General features: G+C 42.2%; 1 protein-coding gene across 3 annotated transcripts in view; it reads left to right on the top strand.

Annotated features, from left to right (window-relative positions):
* ralgapa2 (Ral GTPase activating protein catalytic subunit alpha 2) overlaps nucleotides 1-20,037 on the top strand; it is a 92,812-nt gene that overhangs the window by 32,643 nt on the left and 40,132 nt on the right. For 2 of the 3 annotated variants that reach the window (XM_054614585.1, XM_054614586.1), the window contains exons 17-32: nucleotides 2,403-2,525; nucleotides 3,758-3,843; nucleotides 3,947-4,037; nucleotides 4,283-4,456; nucleotides 5,216-5,395; nucleotides 6,057-6,250; nucleotides 6,573-6,671; nucleotides 7,251-7,406; nucleotides 11,736-11,864; nucleotides 12,968-13,096; nucleotides 13,311-13,369; nucleotides 13,697-13,805; nucleotides 15,503-15,613; nucleotides 15,903-15,971; nucleotides 16,224-16,361; nucleotides 18,741-18,918. In XM_054614585.1, coding sequence (XP_054470560.1) covers nucleotides 2,403-2,525; nucleotides 3,758-3,843; nucleotides 3,947-4,037; nucleotides 4,283-4,456; nucleotides 5,216-5,395; nucleotides 6,057-6,250; nucleotides 6,573-6,671; nucleotides 7,251-7,406; nucleotides 11,736-11,864; nucleotides 12,968-13,096; nucleotides 13,311-13,369; nucleotides 13,697-13,805; nucleotides 15,503-15,613; nucleotides 15,903-15,971; nucleotides 16,224-16,361; nucleotides 18,741-18,918 — 2,025 coding nt within the window. The remainder of the gene's footprint in view (nucleotides 1-2,402; nucleotides 2,526-3,757; nucleotides 3,844-3,946; nucleotides 4,038-4,282; nucleotides 4,457-5,215; nucleotides 5,396-6,056; nucleotides 6,251-6,572; nucleotides 6,672-7,250; nucleotides 7,407-11,735; nucleotides 11,865-12,967; nucleotides 13,097-13,310; nucleotides 13,370-13,696; nucleotides 13,806-15,502; nucleotides 15,614-15,902; nucleotides 15,972-16,223; nucleotides 16,362-18,740; nucleotides 18,919-20,037) is intronic. The other variant, XM_054614587.1, reaches the window with a different exon arrangement.

Here is a 20,037-nt window from a genome sequence, read left to right as displayed (position 1 = left end):
TCAAATTCCCCTTCCTTTCTTTGGCCTAATTGGATTTCTCCCACATTGATCTTCAAAGGCCCGACAGCCCTCCTCCCCACTCCTCAAGAGAGGGCCCACACATCAATTGCACGGCAGTTTTTGATAGTTTCATTAAGAGTGTAATTAATGCTCATTAATATGCATAAATGGGAAGCAGTGGCGGGCTGTAGCAGAGACGATGTATCTCTCTTACTGAAAGGCATAATTAAAGTGTGCTGAAAAGCAGAGAATAGAACCGTCCTCTTCCCTTTGCTCTCTTTGAGATTAGGCCTGAAGTGCTATCCAGACACAATGGCAATGCCTCAGCATAGACAACTGTCAAAACTTGACTGAACTTCTGCATGCAAATACAAACTAATATTGTTCAGATTTGGACTTGCTAATAGAGACAAAGGGCTGGCTATTTAAATATGGTTCTCTCATTAAACGGACAGTTCAATGCAATATCCATTATTCATAGTTTTCCTTTTACTTGTAGTGCTTTTGATTAATCTAGATTGTTTTGGTGTGAGTAGCAGTGTGTTGGAGATATCGACGGTAGAGATGTCTGCCTCTTCTCCAATAGAAAAGAACTAGATGGCACTGATCCTGTGGTCCTCAAAGTGCCCAAAAGACACATTTGAAAAACTCAATAGCAATGTCTCTTTTAAGAAATCATGTCCTAGTTACTCAAGATAATCCACAGACTTCTTTGTGAGCAGTTTCATATAGTAAATGTTTTCTCTCTACCCAACTACACAAGCCAACCGTATCACTGCGCAGACGGAAACATGCATCTTTACTCACTACTGCTCACATACCTAGCACCACTGAACTGGTTGATTTAACATCATAGTTAAAACACAAAATCATCCCATTTTTTTCTTCCAGCAAAAGAACTGAATACACTATTCATCTTATGAATGTGTATCTGGATAGGGACAAGTATGTAGCCTAAACCAACAGCAAACACAACACAGCATTTCCAACCTAAGATCATTTGCAATGTCAGTCCTAGTCTAGATAACCAAAGTAATAAACAGCATGTGTATGTTAGCAGAGGGTTTTTGGTTTATTACAACAAAAAAATACAAGTGATACTTTTAAGTTATGATAGATTTGGCAGAGCAGTATTGCTCAGTGTCAAGAAGTAGTACGAATTAAAATATGACAATTAGGCTTTCAAATTAAAGCTGGGTTTGATAATCTTGAGAAACCAGCAAGAGTACGCTACATTTGAAAAATGTTCTGAAACACCAGCCAATTGTCATTTCCAATCTGAAAGTAGCTAGAAGCATAAGCTCCAGAAGTCACCAAATCTAGCAAGAAAGTCGCCAAGTCGGCAACACTGAAAGCCTGCCCCTTCAGGCCTCTCTCCAAAGCCACTCCCCCGAAATGTTCATTATGATAGTAAACAACAAACATGGTTATTTAATAAATATATCCAATAAAGGAATATATAATATTTCAACAACAAAAAAAGCAGATTTCCAACCTTAGCTTTAATGTTTTCCTCTGTTTTCTTTGTTACTGTTTTTATGTTAATTGTGCTCTATTTGGGGTATTTAAGTCTAAATCTTATTTCCAATTCATTCTCGGAGCTACAGTTGTCATTCTTTCTGGAATTTTCCCCTCCATTTCAACCAACACTTAACTTGCCAAACTCTGGTTCTGCTGTGTTATTTACTCTGCAGGGATGTTTTTATTCATTGAACCACTTTTATAGCGCTCTCTACTTGTGATGCAGTTATTGAATTCTGTCTCCTTCCCCTTTACCTCTTTTCTGTTTCCACTGTCTTTCTTCTTCTACCTCTTCTTTCTTTTTTCCCTGATGGAAGCGAAGCGAAGCCAGTCCATCAGCAACTGTGTCCATCTGTACGAGGCTTTGCCCAATGCTAAAAGCGTTCCTATGCTGCTCCACACTGTGAGCTCTTTCTTGCCTGGTATCTCTTCTGGTAACTCTGCTTGCTCTCACAGACTCTCAGGTAAAGTGTGTTCTGGGAGCTGCATGTGTTTGTGTGCTTGTGACCTCCACCCTGCCTTTCCATCCATCCGTCACTATCTGTTATATGCTGTCAGTGCCTGTTGTGACCGTATCTGGAGCGGAGAGGTTTATGTTTTTACAGGATCTTAAGACTGTCTTGTGCTTACTTAATTAAAAACATCTCTAGGTCAGCACTGCAATGTGTAGGAATACAGTCTATAACACGAGTATGTCTGCATCACCTCTGCATGTGTGCATGTCCTCACTTCCTTCCAATGTTCTCATGGCTTTGTCAACTCCCTAAAGACGACAAATGAGATATTTCATCGTGTTAACATTTGAAGGTTTGTGCCAATGTCTGTTTGGTTCTTGTGGCTCGACCTTACTATTGTGTGTCTTCTTCTCCTCTGTCTGTCAGATGTGGAGGAGTGTCAGCTGTCAGAATGTGGGGGAGAGGAGGAGCTGGGAGGCGGGGATAGCCCTCTGCCACGTAGCAGTAGCACCTCCGACATCACCCAACAGCTGTCTGACACTTTACCAGGTATATGCAAACACCAACTTGATTTCTGTTCCTTTCACGTTTTCCTTCTGATCCTGACAGAAATGACACCCTTGGCCACACACCGTGATTGTCTTAAAATATGATTTAGCTGAGCTAAATGTAAGCCATTGGTTAGCTCTATGATGGGAAAAGTAATTTACCAGTTGAGTTGCCATTTTATTAATTATACAGTATTTACAATTTGATCCAATTCAATCACATAAAAAAATACTTCATGTTCAGTTTTTGGATTCTTACTTTTTGATCATACAACTTTCCTATTTTTGAAACATTTGAGCAAGTTTGGAAAAAAAAATACTATATGTTGCTGTTTCATATGTAGTATATGAATTAAAAATGTTAAATGTCCCTTCGTTACCTAAGCCGTTTTACCTGATGTCTGGAGAATCAGGTCAGGATACACAATGCTTTGTGATTCTGCATTTTTAAGCTTTTCACCAGAATAAAAATATATTTTTACGATAAATAACAGGAAATCCTTTTTCATATTAGTGCTGGCTCCACAGCTGAGCATTCAGGAGCAGTCAAAACAATATCAGTCTAAACCAAACTGATCCCTTACAGCCGGAAGAGAACCATGAAAGATCCACAAACTACATTACTGTGTTCTGAGTATCTGTCCGGTTGCATAGCTTTGCAATTTGTCTTGACAAACTATGACATTTATGCATTATCCACTCTGAGACAACATTGTATCTCTCACTCACTAGTGAAAGTACAGAACACAATGAAAAAATAATATTTTCTAATAAATAGTGCGATATAAACTGAGGTTTAAAGTGATCAGCTTTACTGATCATGATTGGAGGCTCTATATGGCAGCAAATGTCACTTTCCAATGGTTATTAAAATAAATATTCCCTGCCATACCTCCCTTTGCCTGTAGCTAATTTTACACCCCAGCTTCTAACTAAACTAGTCCCCCATACCTATAGAGAGGACATGGAGGAATCATGCATTTAGAGTGTATTCTCGTATGGATTTTGATGCATTTTTATTTATTTATGTGGTATTAGTTGATTTGACAGGGCATGAATGAGCCAGCTAAGCCTTGAAAACAAATTTTCTATTGGCCTTTGCCAGATGTTAAAAAAACCCAAATGTTGCCTATTAAATTCAACTCGGGACAAAAAGGTAGTAGTAAAACGATAAAACCTTTTTAAATTAACCTAATTTTCTGATTTCTTATAATTTGCCCTGTTGCACTTCAGCCCAGAAAAGAGAGCACTCCCCGACTTCCTGTGGCTCTGATAGCAGGACATCTGAGGGGAGGAGAGAGAGCAGTGAACCACCAGTGGTGAGAAGAATCATCTTGCACTATTTGTATTATGTCAAAGTAATGAAACTAGATTATTCCATACAAGTATCTCTTTTTTTAATATTTGCCTCTGTATTCCTAGATCCACATCCGGCGGAGCAGCAGTCCAACTGAAACTGAGTGCAGTGCCGAGGGACAGACAAACTGCACAAGAACCAAGCTCAGAGAGAAAAGTTAGAGATAACACCACTTTTAATAAGCACCGTCATTTCTGTGTAGCTCTGTTTTAATTTACGTGTTGGGCATGAAGAATTACTGTTTTTCAAATTCAAAAGTGATCAGTTAGATCAAACATAGAAGTATCAAACTCTTTGCATGGATTAATGTTAAGCCAGTACCTTTAATCTCATACTTCTCTGTATTTAACTTCTTTCACTTTCTATGTCCTTCATCCATCTCTTTCACCCGCCCTGCCTAGGTGAGAGTATCAGCAGCGAGACATCCAACGGCTACCTCAATGAAGCTGAGGTTACCTGGCAGGCCTTTGATGAGGAAGCTGACACTCAGTCCACACAGTCAGCCCACATGGACGTGACTACCGACCCCCAGAGCCAGGGGAGTCTGCTGCTCAGCCATAATGAGGCTCTAGCAGGTATTGGAACTGATACAAACTCACCAGGAGCACCTTAAACAGATCTCGACCCTCTATTTATTTCAGATGTCAATTTATTTCACAATCTGTACTCCACCTTTCAGGGTACATAGGCTGATCTAGAGTTTTAAATCGGAATGTGCTGTGACCAGGAGCAGGGTACTGCTGATCACAAAAATAAATGAAAAGAGTTCAGCTGTTCCTCTGGTTCTTCTGAAGTGTGTCCCATCTAGCCAGGGTTTCGGTGCCTCCAATTACGTCACTTTTTAATGGATTAGTCATAGCCAGGTAGAGTGACCCGGTAAGGCAACTTGATCAGATTGTAAGTATCTGCTACAGCAAATTTTCTTGTTCACTGGGCCGTTACAAAAGGTTGAGAACCACTGTGCTACGGTTCCTCACTGGCTAAGCCATTACATCTTTTAAATGTGCTTACATAATGTATGCTTATGCTACGTGAAATTTTGTGACGGGGATGTGACCTGTGGTCTACAGTGATTTGCACAGAATTGTTATAGTCGTTTGTGGCTGTTTTGTTTTTTATTTTTCATAGGAAGATAATCACGATGATTTACGCTTCAGCTTTTAGTTCACCCCCTCCCTGGTCGTGGTTGCCCCTCTGCCCCCTCCCAGCCTTGCACGTGAACTTCTGTCGGTGTTGTCCCACATCGTGATCATCATGAAGTTGTCACTCTTCCTTTGTCCTTGTGCTCCCATCCTCAAACCCAATCTTATCCTCCCCCCCCTTGTCGTTTTTAGGTCCCGAGTGTGCCCTCCCTCCCCACTCTGCACCCCTGTCCTACCACCAACACAACCACTACCACTACCCCCAGAACTCGCCCGCCTCACCAGCCCTGCTGGTGCACACAGAGTGCCCGCGGGACTGCCCCCTGGACAACACCATGCATCAGTCTGTCTTACACATGCCACAACACCTGGGTACTGCTCCCTAGCTGCTACTCATCATACAGACCAAAGAGTCCTCATTAACCATTGACTCTCCATGCTCTATATTTTTCCAACTTACATTGACTTCTTTTGTTGCATTACACTATCCATGTTTTGTTTATTTGTTCCCGCTCACTTACTCGATAAAAAGCATAAAATAAAAAATGACATTAACATTTTTCTTAAAGAGCGGAACAATCTTTCATACAATAACCACCTCAGATCTTTTAAACACATTCATTTTTTTGTGTCTTTTCCCGGCCTTTGCTCCCCTTCACTCCCCACCATTCTTCTGATGCCCACTAGGTGGCACTGTCCTCCCAGAACTCCGCTTGTTCATTTTGATCGTGCATGTGACTTGTGCCAGTTTCCCAAATGTCCTTTGATCAGTTCTCGTGGGCAAAGAACTGAGTGCTTGGATTTGGTGAACAACTGCTCAAACAATGACAGATTGGCTTTATTTGTCTTTCAAGGCTCTGAATTTAAAATGCTTTTATAAAAATTGTTCTGCATTTGTTGACTGAATCCCATACCCTTTATAAATGAAATGTGATTCATTTTGTATTAGGTACCTACAGCCTCATTTAAAGGTGTCAGCAAAGAATTGATTCTCTAACCCAAACCACCCCAAACTCTCTCTCTGACCATGCAGACAGTAGTGAGTGTCTGGCTGATGATGTCAGCATAATTGCGGGCGGGACCTTGACTGGTTGGCATGCTGATTCGGCCTTCGTCCTGTGGAGGAGGATTTTGGGTATCCTGGGAGATGTCAACAGCATCCGCTGTCCAAAAATCCACGCCAAGGTCTTCTCCTGTCTTTATGAGCTTTGGCACAAGCTGGCCAAGGTAAGGTGGAGAGATCAAAACCATTATGTAAAAGGAGAAAAAGATATACCCACTCTTACAAAGAGATAGTTTGCATGAAATGTAAGTACGCAATTACTTTAAAGTGAGTGACTGCTAAAAGTGCATTTTGCAAATTGGGGGTCATTTATGGATTTAATTATGTTTTTGTAATAAGGCCTGTTTATTTACGTTAACAGGTAAAGTAAATGGATTTGGCTTTATAGATAATTCATATTCATATCAACTTTATTTTGTACTTTCTCACGCAACGATTATTCGCAATGGTTACATTTATTGAACAAAAGTGAACGTATGCTTCCAGATCCGGGACAATCTCGGGATCAGTGTGGACAACCAGTCTTCTCCCCCCCAGCCCGCCTTCATCCCTCCTCTACGAATGCTGGCCTCCTGGCTCTTTAGGGTATGAACGACACATAGGCACAGCAGACAACATCCAGAAAACAACAGTCACAATAATGAAATACTTTTATGTCTTAAATGAAAAGTGGGCAAAAAAACAACCAGGAAACTGAGGGTTAGATTGAAGGTGTGTTATAGTTTAGTAGGTTTACAGCATGCAGAATAAATAATCAGACTGTCAGGTCCTATAGATAATAATGTGAAGCATTTCTATTGAACACTATAGTTATTTCACTTGTTGCAATCTCAATATGTGGACATCAGCTGTTGTAAACATTAGTTTGTAGGTGTTTTTTCCTGGGAGAATCCTCTAATGCTCAGGAAATCAATTTGATTACAATTCCAGCCGTAGCAGCAAGTAATAAACAGGACTAAATGTTTAACTTAAGCAGCGTCAGACGTTGTGAAAACACACAATTAAAATTAGCTGTATCTAATCGTTCTGTTTGTGCAAAAACATAAAAACAAGAATGTTGCATACTAAAGTCAAATTGATTCCAGTGGTGACAGGTGTAATAGATGTTCAACATGTCAAAGTCTTCATCTCCTCACCTCAGTATCTCTCCCCCCTCCTCTATAGGCCACCATGCTGCCACCTGAGTACAAGGCCGGCAAACTACAGGCCTACAAGCTGATCTGTGAGATGATGACCAGGCACCAGGATGTGCTCCCCAACAGTGATTTCTTGGTGCACCTCTACCACATCATGCATAAGGGCATCACCAGCAACGACCAGGTACATCCAGCAGGTGGCACCGAATGTATGGCTGCCAGTTGTGTCTTTTATTCACCACAAGATGGCGCACCAGTCAAACTCATGTGATGTCCATGCATTGGCCCTGTTTCAAATCTGAGAAATGGTTTGTAGATGCCAATTCGCAATCTACTTTTTCTTGCGCGATGTGACTGATTCCTGTTAGTTTTTGATTTAAATCAGGTCACCTTTGGCTTATCATATTCACCTTATATGTGTCCACTGCCAGTTCTTTTTTACAGATATTTAGGATCAACTTTAACTGAGTCAGTACGGGGGTCATATAGGTGCACTGCAATTTAACATCGTTGAGGCTTTTTTCTCAGCCAGTGATTTTAAAAACAGCTTGCCAACCAGTGGTGATGAAGCCTGGCTCTGTGTTTTGGCATCTTCCACCTCCTTTAGCCACACCCTCCCTTGTATTTAAATCTGTCCCAGCTCCATTCCTTCCAGACGAAGCCGAGTTGAGATGAATGGAGTCCCCAAAAAACAAAGGACGGGGATAAAAGTGTGTGTGGGTGGTGTTTTCGATGCGTGTGTGTGTGTGGGTGTGTATATATGCCCTCCTGGCTGGGTTTCTATTGCTCCTTGGCAGTGCGACAAGCTTATTAGAATGTTTTCCATGTCGTTAAATAATGTTTTGAGCCCCTGCCGCGTATACGTGATTAATTAAGGATTGACGTCTGTCGCGCTCCGTTAGACTGACATGTCGGCCAGGGGCCCAGAGTGGGCTGGGCCTGCCTGCCTGCCTGCCTGCCTGCCTGCCTGCCTGCCTGCCTGCCTGCCTGCCTGCCTGCCTGCCTGCCTGTGTGTATGCAAGTGTGTGAAGGAGCGGGAGGGGAGCCTGGGGAACGTAGTGTAGAGTAGAGCAATGAGGGGGGGGGGGGGCACATTGAGGGACGAGGCAACATTCTCCAGCTTTTGTTGTGGCTCTGTTATAATGCGTCGGGGGGCCAGAGCCAGGCTGGCCACTGAAGCATGCTCAAATTGGCCGGAGAAAAGAGTCCTCACGCCACACAATAGAGGACAGCCGCACGCCTGCTTAACATAAGAAAGTGGCTCTTACTCTCCCCCTCCTCCTTCCTCTCTGCCTCCACCCGCATCCCCCACCCCACCCATAAAAAGGAAAAACATGTACTTTTCCAAATCCATCATACGTGCATATTTTTTCCGTTTTTCCATGCACTCATTTTTCAATTAGCTTACATGATTAAAGTAGCCATCAGTACAGGCTGGTATGCAAATAATCTGATATGATGATGTGCAATTAGTAAACCAAAAAAAATGGTTTGTGTTTAGTTTAGTTTTTTTTTTTTTTTACACATTTTAAGTACTGTACATTTGTATCTTAAAATACTCCAGCATACAGCTTGGGCATTTTTGATTAGACAACCTTTTTCAGGTCATCAAATGTACCTTAACCGCCTTTTGTCATTTAAACAACAGAGGGTTTCCTAGTGTAAATCCTCAGCATTAAATTCAACTAAGCTTAGAGAAAAAATGACAGTTCCCTTGTAGGTAGACAATAGCCCCGACCCTTGGCACTGACGGAAGGAGGATTCCTTCCGTCAGTGCCAAGGGTCGGGGCTATTGTCCCGGTTGTCATCCTCTGGTCACTGGCCACACATAGCACAATAGCAGTAATCCATCTAATAGGTCCACTGTCTGGCCTGCAAGAGTCTACAGCATATTTGTGTATAGTTGTGCACACAAATAAAGCTTTCTACCTAATTATTTTGCATAGGTGAAAGTAAACGTATCAACACCAGTTAATCTTGGGGACTAAAAATGTAATCTGGTAGCTTCAAGTGGACAGACCGTTCTCCCTACCAAGACTAGCTCCTCCTCAACTAAAAAAAATAGGTTTTGTATGATTAACTTAAAGTCTGATTTTAACGTGACAGTTGACCCCTAAGCCACAAAACCTGGCTGTTGATTAAATCCCTCACCTCGTAGTTATGCAGGTGGGTTATATCCCTCCCTATCAGCTCATGAGGGGAAACCCCCAGATATTCATAGTGATGATAAGAAATCTAGCCCATACTAAACATGGATATGACCATGATTAGTAAATAAGACAAAAAAAATATCTGACGAGCGATGTTGAACTGGACTGAACCCTCTCACCCCTGGAGCCAGCAGGTGGACAGAACGTGATTTCCTCGAGATGGAAGGCCAAATGAAAAGGCCTGAGGTGGCTCCATTCAGAGTTACATTAATGCACCTTTTGTTGATGCGGGGGCCTTTCCTACTGCTAACACAGAGCCACATGTGGGGCTCAATTCTCATTTCTGTACACACACACCTCAAAATCAGTTTCCCTCTACTTACACGTACAATAGAAAACACTTTGCATTCTACATTTGTGGCTTCCTCTAAAATGCTCATTTCAGGCAATCAAGCAACAGTTTGTTGCATGCTAATTACCTCCGTCTGCCATGCACATTATGCTCCAGAGGTCAATTACTAACAAAATGAGGGTAAAATGGGCCCTCAATCCGAAAAGCTCTTCCCACCAATTTTCCACATGCAGTGCATCACGTTGGATTGCCTCTGCCTGTTTATTCTATTCCTCTTTTGTTCAGCTACATTCCCTGTTTACCAAAGCCTCAGGTGATTAATGTCCCAAATAGAAAGGTGCTACACTGTGTGTGTGTGTGTGTGTGTGTGTGTGTGTGTGTGTGTGTGTGTGTGTGTGTGTGTGTGTGTGTGTGAGACTAAGATAGATACAGAACTCGTGTGCCTGTGTGTTTGCTAAGGTGCCCTTCGGTTCAGCGAGAAGCGTCTGATGTTTGAACTGTCCGATTTACACAAGTTTATGGCCAAGACGGCAGGTGCTTCTAACGTGGACCTTGCCTTTGTACACAAATATGCACGCGTGTGCCTCAAATCTTTATTGCTTTTACTGATACAATGCATACTCATACCAATAGTTTTCTTCTGTCAGTGAAGATTAAATAGAACCATCTACCTTCTATTGACAACCTGTTAAGAGCTTTCTATGCTCTTGCCTGGGATGATATTACGCTGTACATACTTAAGCACTTTTTTGCCAGGTCTTCTGCCCTACAGCATATGTCAATGTTGAAAGAGCACCCATCTGCCACTGAGCCGCCTGCACCTCAGCAAAACAATGCCTTGTCTCTTGCTGTAATTACAGGTTTGCTTCTGTGTACATACATGGGACTCACGAAAGTCGAGGTCTTTTGTTCCTCATCTCCTCTGTGAGCAATCCATCTGCTGCCCCCCTCTCTCTCTCCCTCTCTCTCTCTCTCTCTCTCTCTCTCTCTCTCTCCATCTCTTCTGTCTTTCTTTGCCAATCTGTTTTTTTCTTTTGGTGACATGTACCGTTGAGCGTCTTAATCTCCTCAACACACCTAAAACGCTTAGCCCACCTGTTAGGGGGAAAAGCTTTCTCCTTGCAATGTCTCTCACATTGTGGCACATTTACCAAATATTGCTACCTCCCTCCACCCGTGCAAAGGGTGCATTCACACCTAACCTGTTTGGTTCGGTCAAACCCAGGTCACATCCATTTCTTCTGGTTAGTATAGTTAATTTGGTCTGGTGTGAAAGCTGACAATTGAACCCTGGTGCGGATAAACACCCAAACTGAAACCACGTCAGCTCGGGTATTTTCCCTCATTAATAGGTCAAAAGCTGTTTAAGGGACTGTGCTTGTATCCGACTCTGTGTTCTTTGCCAATTCATTAAGTCCATTAAAAACAGTGTGACAGAGATTCCACAGTAATAAGCCCTGATTCATTGCTGTAAAAGACGCCTCTTTTTCGTCATGCCTCTAACTGTTACTCATAATTCATACCATGCGGTCGATTTGCAGTCTATTAATTCTAATAATGCTCTTAATCAGTTACTTCTTCGTGAGCCACATCATTTCGTCATGTGGGTCATGTGGATGATAATCACCAAAACTGTTCAGTCAAAGAGTTACCTGCCAGTCTGTATAACTTTAAGTTCAACTCTCTTGGTTTGTTTGTTAAAAATCAGTGTGAACAGGACACGGACCAGAACTGAAATTCAACAATGTATCATTTTTTCCCCCTATCCGGACGAAATGAACCAATCTACAGTTGTAAAAGCACCCTGATAAGATCTGCTTATACCAAATGCAAAAATTCCATTTAACTGTAGAAAATTGCTGAAATACTTGTTTTGGTTCTGATGGATTATAGCTGTTTATGCCTCTTATTAATTCATGTCAGCTGGTGACGGCAAATAACATAAATGTTAAAATGAAGGTTTGACTCCTATCAACCTTTTGTGTGTGTGTGTGTTCATGCTTGTCTTCAGGATGTTTTGAACACCATCATCCGTTCCTGCTCTCCTCGTTTCTTCTTCCTCGGCCTGCCGGGCTTCACCATGCTTGTTGGAGATTTCATCACTGCTGCTGCCTGCGTTCTCAGCTCTGGCTCCGCAGAGGTACGTGCACACTTTTCACATTCAGATTTATCATGCGAATCAAACTGGAATCTAAAAATGGTTTATTAGAAACCAGAAAACGTTCTTAAATATTACGCATATTTAAAGGCTTTCAGGAATGTCATTGAAAACTTCCTGCTCACACTTGTTGATCTTAAGTAACTGTCTCATTCATTCACTCACTCATAACTGATGGCTTTATGAATAAGAATATACATTTTCAGAATTTTACAGCTTTTTGACATTTGCAAAGTCCAAATTATTTTGTCAAATCCAGTAGTTATAGAAGAGAATCTGAGCAGATGTAATGTTTGAAACTTCTTTCATTTGGGAGGCATTATTGTACTTTAAGACAGGATTGTGCAAGTAATTCTGAAGTGAATACCACAAGTTATTTGTTCTCAATATTGCCATAGAATCATTGATTATCTGTATTCCTCCATCTTTGGGAAGTAAAGTTTATTGAACGATTGACATGTAGCACAGAATGATATTGGCATTACTTCAATTTTTAAATTGTGCTGTACCTATTGCCTATGAATAAAACTTGATATAATTGTGCAAATATTTAGCTCAAAAGCCTACAGCTGCTGTATTCATAAAGCAATGAGCAGTTAATTAAAGCTAAAAGAAATAGTCAGACGTATGTGTTTCATTAAATGCATTAGAGCATCGGATCTAAAGTGTTTGATTCATTGTGGAAACCAACATGTTTTTGCAGTCATTGTGGGCTTTGAACGCAGTCGGCATTGTCGCCTCTGCCATTAAAAATAAAAAAAAAAAAAGCATACAGGTGATTCTTGAAAAGCTCTATACACAGTCTCTTGGAATGGTGTGCTGATGTAAATTTACATGCAGGGTTACATGTAAAAATGCCGAATTTGGAAGATTATGTTGACGGGCAAAAAAGATAACCAGGTCACCAGCATTCACAGATGAGTTGAGCTTCAACAGAATCTTGAATAAAGAAGCAATTAATTCTGCTGGATCCCCCCAATCCTTTTTCCCCTGATAGCAACCTGCCCGACTCCTGGCAGAAGGTTGTTTTCACGTAGCTTAAGGGAATGATTAATATGCTTTTTTTTTTTCTTCATCCGTTTCAGGCTCCGAGGATGGAGGCTCAGACGATCCTGGGCTCCCTTGTGTGTTTCCCCAACCTTTACCTACAGATTCCTGTACTGCAGCGTGTGCCTGGCTCTGACGACATCAGCATAAGCGATGAGAATATCAAGGTAAACGGTCAACATGTGCATATTGGATATATGGGACATCTGAATACAAAAACTGCTCACTGCACGTTGTAAGTGTATTAGTCACCTGCAGTATGAAGAATAGTGAAAAAAGTTACTTTTAATGGTGTCAGATCTTTACATTGATTAAATGAAGTGAATGGCCTCAGTTGTCATTCGAGTTACATGTAATCTTGTTGGTTTCTTTGCGTTTCAGGATTATCTGGTCAACATCTTGCTAGAGACGGCAACAAAGGAACACTGTGAAGGGTCCAGGTATGATCGGCAATGTTAATTATGCTTATCTGTTCTTAGGTTACATTTTACTATTAATTTTATTAGTTTGATGTGAATGTGTTTTAAATACATAAGGAATTACAATTAAAAAACTAATTGATGCAGAGCATTTACTAATGTCGTAAAAGTTCTGCGCAAAGCCAGCCGCTCGCTCAGCCGTCTCCATGTTGAGAGCCCGGAGGAGGCAATCCCACAATTAAGCACCTTCTAGTTTAATTGCAGTATATTTTTTTCTGAGTACATTTTGTACAATTCAAATAAATCTTTGATTAACAGGTTAGTTTTCACTCTGCTTCTGTCATTCAGGTGCATTGCTGTGTGCAGTCTGGGTCTGTGGGTGTGTGAGGAGCTGATGCAGAAGAACATCCACCACCAGGTCAAAGATGCCATCAATGTTCTGGGAGTAACACTAAAGGTCAGTGACCCACTGAGGCTAGGAGGCTTGCGTTTGCAGATGGATATCTGCTCACTTATGAGTACAATATGATTTATAGAACACAAGTGCACTTCTAAAATAAACAGATGCATCACGGGCGGTGTTGACGATTGTAACTGTGGCAAAGATTCTGAATAGAAATGATGTTAGCCACACTGTCTTAAAATAAAATTGATATAGGGAGTCTGGATTTTCGTCTTTTTTTCTTTTACCACACAAGCTCTATAGTGTTTAGCTCTAACAGAAATGATAGTTGATTACATAAAAGGCCTGCAGGACAATTTCAACATACTGAGTGGACAAAAAGTGTGAGAATAAAACACGTCCAATGATGTGACTCATGGGCATATTTTGGAAGAGCCCTCTTTTCTCCCTGAGTGAAGAGATGCAGAGAGCCAGTGGTCGCTATTTTTTTTTTTTGTGTGTGTGTGTTTTTTTTTTTTTTTTTTCATGGAAAAGGGTTTTGGGGCGGTGGCGTAATTTCCAGGCTGCCCGCTCTCAGTAGATGTGGGCCAATTTAAGCAGCTACATCTCCCAGCTTCCTGCTCGAGCAACCCCCCTTCTCTAATGGAGCAGTAATCACTCCCCTGTACAACTTGACACACAGACTCAGCCAGCCCCAAAATAGAGGGTATAGGCTGGGTGGGGGATCTAGGGGGGAGAGTGGCACTGAGAGTCTCTTTTCTAAAAGCAGGTGCTGAACTCTCAGGGCCCCCTTTTTGTGTTTGGCCATTTCTGCACTCCCCACATTGTCTGCCCTTGTTACATGTTGAGAGGCATTCAGCTGGAAGAAATGGGAAATTCTATTTCTCCACAAAGAATTTCAAATCACTAAAGAAATCCACGTTTGAAAGAAAATTGTCAACAGCTCAATTCTTTCCTGCAATGAGTCTGGAGAAAATGAACTGTGGTTTGAAGAGGAAATGAAATTATGCTGATTATATGCACAGTAAGTGAAAAACTAAATTTAAGGGAAAGTGCTCAGATTTTTTTCACAGTCTGTGTGTACCTGAACTTTTCCCTCCACCCTACACCGGCAATATTTGTAACAATTATTTATGGGAGTTACAGTTTGGAGTCAGCATTAGAGGCATAGCTTAGTGTACGTTCAGTCCTAATCAATGAGCTACAGTCACCATTGAGCTATTTGAGCAGTGTAAAGTCGCTGTTTCTGTTTAGGGTCATTTGTCATATCGATTAACAGATTGCTGAATATGAATGCAAATCCTGAAGGCAACCGGACAAGATTTTGGTATCAGAAACGTTCAGGTGTTTGTAGTCAGAGTTGTACTGACCAATCACGTTTGAGCAGGCTTTGGTTGCATGCAGGTAAACAGTCTGTGTGAAGAGCAAAATAATTTTAACGCAATGTCTTAAATGCAGTCTCTGAGCCCATCAACTATAACGTGACAACGATTTAGCTTTTTAGTTGCTTTTGTATTTATCTGCACTCATATGCTTATATCCGTTTATAGCAAAGTGTCACTCCAACAGTGTCAAAGCAGTCGCAATAAAAAGCATTCTTCTGTCCCGAGAATTTCCATGTATGACAGAAAGATACTGGTTCATCAACAAAAATGTTCTCTGTGTGAACATTGCCCATCATAAAAGGAGCCAAAGGCTTTGCATCATTGACCAGTTGTGATCCTGTCCTCTTATTTGCTTTTTTTGTCCAGTTTGGGAACAAAGCCGTGGCTCAAGTGGCCTGTGACGTGTTTCAGCTGCTCATCTCTCACTGGGAACATCTCCAGAGGTTGGAGCCCACTCTGCCCAAAAAAATCATTGAGGTAACACACACTTACACACACACATACACACACGCGTGCAAACACACAGTTAAGTTGCCAGTAGCCATTAGGGGCCTGTGAGAACATATTATAAGTAAGAAATTGAGTGCGAAATTACTATCAAGTCACTTAAGCTTCTTAAATGCAAGTCTTACATGAGTCATTACTCGTGCATATGCACACTCAACATCCCGTGGCATCACATCCATTTTAGCACACAGCCCTGACTCAGCTGATGAATAGGAGTGTGTCATCCAATTATCTTTCTCCTTGATTTGTCCCAACACAGATCTTTGTGGCCACAATAGCCTTTTTGTTGCCGAGCGCAGAGCACTCAACAGTGGAAGCAGACAAAAAGGTACGTGTTGGAAAGGAGGTGACGTAGCTGAGATCTAAAGTCCGTTGATCTACCATGTGGGAATTGTGCATTTGCAGAGGAATGTTTCTTCTGAAGTGAATGTTCTTTTTACCTCTCGCTACCTTTTTATTTTCTGTCTTCGCAGTTGTTATCGATTACCTGTTGTTTCTGAGGAACTGCCCAGCTCTCTTTTCCTGTATTAATATATGTATATGTATATTTGATGACCAAACTTCTTCCTCACTTCCACAGTTGATGGTGTCACTGCTGCTCTGCCTGTTGGACTGGTGCATGGCCGTTCCCCTGAGTCTGCTGCTGGAACCTATCACCATGCCTTCGATCGAGGACCGCACATCCCACAAGGCCCCGCTGTTGGACTACATCTACAGGGTGGGTAGCCTCACTGGCAGCTGATAGTGGGGGAAAAGCTGAAAAGTTTACAACAAACAAACCTGGCCATGTTTTACTACTGTGTGCTTTCCAATATATTTGGAAACATACATAGTCTTTGCCCCCAGACACAATAACTTAAGCTTTGACACCTCCACCCCCACCCCACCCAGTGGGCTTGCCACTTTAATTAGACTCACCTCCACCGTGACCTCATGACTATGCCTCATTTAACATTATAGTGACACAACAGCAAAGAAGCACCCGTCGTAGCCGACGCACGCTGTTAGCATTTATCAAATGCAGGAAACCCGTACAAATTGCTATGTTGTAGCATTTACTGCATTTGCTTAAAACAGGCAAAATATGCAGTATTCAATCTACTTCTCCGTATATGTCCCACTAACCCTTTATTTTATGGTCTGACCCAGAGGATGAGGGCCCAGCTTCAGGCACAAATGAATGAGGTATTATTCATTCCCTCCTGTCTGGGCAGATGCGGTCAACGGCAGATCTTTGTAAGGATGTCACCCCTGATAAGAAATGGTCCAATTATTCAAACAGGACCCTTTGTCCAGTTGATAAGCTCAGGCTATAAACGCTTGTCCTGGAAATTTGAATGGAATATGTCTTAATATGAGAGCAACTGCAGCTGCTATGAAAGCAAAGACAATTAGGCATGATTGGTTGTCTATCAGCACACAAAAGGCCTGGCCCCTCTGGGTTTCATTGGAAATAATATATTAAGCAAGGCATCGCAAGGTGTGACAATATTAATGCTATATCAAGACTGAAATCTATACATTTCCACAGATGCCTTGGCTGCTAATTATTCTCTGTTGCAAGTTGAGAATAGCTTCCCTAATAGAAAAGATATCTCCCTTTTATTCCATCAGTTGGCCAGTGTTCCTGACAAGGTAGCAGGGAGGGTCCATTTATGTTTGATGCTTCACCTTCCTTTAATTACTGTTTATATTTAAAGAATAAAATACCAAGCCATCAAACACCAGCCCAATTCTCAGCTAGCAAAAAGGTTATCATGCTATTTGTTCTGAGATGATGAGACAAGTGAAAAAAGTTGTTCTTGGTGCCTAACAGCGTGCATGTCGATATAAAAGGCAACATTGCATTAGACCTCATTGGTTCACTGGAGTTCTGCTCAAGCTTCTCCATCTGCTCTTTCAGCTTGCCTCGGCAGCCAGCTGCACCACCTCCTCTGTGTGTGTCTGTGTGTGGGTGTGTGTGTGTGTGTGTGGGAGAGAGAGAGAGAGAGGGAGAGGATAGATGCATTTGAGCATGTGCACACCTTTGTCTTTGTTTGCGTTTTTATTATTTGATTTATGTGTGTACATAGGCGTACACAGACTATGCGGCCCTCTAACTACAGTATGCTCTGTGAGTTACCTTCCAGGAACTGTTGCTATGCGAAGTGCAGTCACTTAGTTGTCAAGCACAGCTGTGGGTCGTCGTCTCTCCCCCCCCCCCTCCCTTTCTGTCTCTCCACCTCTCCACGGAGGAAGCTCTTTGGGGCTTTGGTGTAGCAGCTGTTTGGTTCAGGTCTTTTCAGCTTCAAGCCTTCAATCCCTCCCCCATGCGCCCAGTGGTCTGCTGGGTAGAATCATCCACATACTGTCTACATTGCCCCACACAATACTGTTTCAGATGTCAGGGCCAGCCTGCCTCTCGGAGCGTCTCTCGGCCAAGTTTGAGTGCATGTGTGTACTGAATGGGATTAGTCTTTGCATGGCTTTACCCAAGTTGCTCCACTCTGAATGAGAGGCCCCCCTCATTTACATACATTAGGCATATGCTTTAGCCACTCGTATGCAGCACCTTCCCTCCACTCAGATTATACAGTATACAGGTGTGTTTGTGTGCGTGTGTGTGTGTGTGTGGCTGAGCGTGCATGTTTGTGGTGGGAGCTGAGCACAGGGATAAAGTCTTAATTAAATCAAACAGTGTAAACCTGTCCAGTGCTGTAATCAACTACCCCAGCGCGCCTTATCTAGCCCTGCCAACGGATGCTCTGCCATCTGTTATGTAGATCGATACACTCGCACATCACAGGAGAAATGGATTAGTGGCAGTAAAGACCCTCTTTTCTCTCCTTCTCTCCCTCCCTTCCTCCATCGCCCTTATGATGTAAATGGACCATATATTCCGCTTTCATATGCTCCTGGTTCATGTCGATCTGTAGCAGGCCCGCAGGACTGTCACTGTGCCGTCTGACCAGACACCACTGTATCTAACAGGGCTGTGTCTTTTACACATCAAAGTTCAAGTCCAGTCATCATAAAGGGCCACTTCACTGTCATTCTGTAAAAAAAAAAAACTACCCAGACACTCGCTGAGTCCTACCCTTTCTCTGTTATTCCTCAGGTGCTGCACTGCTGTGTGTCCGGCTCCAACCTGCACACCCAACAGAGCCACTACCTCCTCAGCCTGTCAGACTTGTCCAGCGACTATGACCTCATGTTGGGTCAGGTAAAGAGCTTCGATCCGCCACCCTCCCAGACCAACAGCAGCGACTTCGGCAACCTGCTCACCGTAGCCGAGGGTGAGAAAATGGAGCCTTCCGGGGGTTTATTTTAGTTTTTGTTTTACAACCTGTAAAATTGTACTGGACTGGCAGATAAAATGGCGATGCCGATTTTTTTTTTTTTTTTTTTTTTGGAGACATAGTATGTGTCCGTATGTATGGATGTATGAGAGAGTAAAACCTGTCTGTTACTGGATGATGTCAGCTGTGACATTATAGCTTTTCCTAAGATGACAATCTGTGATCACATTTTTGACACACTACTTTATTTCAGCTCCTGCCGTGCTTCTGACAGACCAGAGAGACACATACCCCCCCCCCCCCCCTCCCTCCCTAAAATAAATCCAAAAAAGGATTACAGGGAAAAGCAAAAACTCTGAGTAGCCCATCCATTTGGAGCCTCTCCATTAAATGTCAATATCTTATTAAAAGTATAAAAAGGAAATCAACCATCAGATGTTCGCATTAGTACTCAGCCCTTTAGATAAATATGTGATTTTTTTCCCCTTCTTTTTTGTGACCTTGTGATTCCATTAGGCAATGTATTCCTCTCTCTCTCTCTCCCTCTCATGCCCTCAACTTCTGAAAAGTCCTTAGAGAGCCCAAATACAACGTGCAGTCTACTGAAACAATGTAAGAAAATTTGAGCTGTAGCTTTCACCCGGAAAATTTCACCACACCTCTGCTTTCTGGTGCACAGCTGCAGAGATTCTTAGTAGAAATAACAAAACAATATCAAAAGGGCAAACCAAAGAGTGCCGGCCTAGTTATATTCATGTCCCCACCTCATATTGATCAAGTCACATCAAAGGGCCAGTACATCTCTAATGCAGCTTGGCCTGCTTTCTAAAGAGCTTTCTCCACTTTGATGGGGGATGATGGTATTGATAGCACTGTCACAATGCAGGAGTGCATCTTCTTGTTTTTCCCACATCACTGCAGAATAGAGCACGGCATGCCTTTCACTCGGTAGTAAAAACCTGTGCATTTACATAAACGCAATTCACTAAGTAGAGTCGTATTAAGCAGCATGTAAAGATGGTGGTTCTCATTAGCACTCAGCCAGTCTCAACGCTTATGCATTGTAAGAAGACTCAATGGGCTTTTGAAAGTTGTCCCATGATTAGATGCTACCTA

This window comes from Anoplopoma fimbria, chromosome 15, assembly GCF_027596085.1.
Source record: "Anoplopoma fimbria isolate UVic2021 breed Golden Eagle Sablefish chromosome 15, Afim_UVic_2022, whole genome shotgun sequence".
Taxonomy (NCBI): domain Eukaryota; kingdom Metazoa; phylum Chordata; class Actinopteri; order Perciformes; family Anoplopomatidae; genus Anoplopoma; species Anoplopoma fimbria.
The sequence above is the reverse complement of the archived record's forward strand: the minus strand, read 5'-3'. Positions and strand labels throughout refer to the sequence as shown.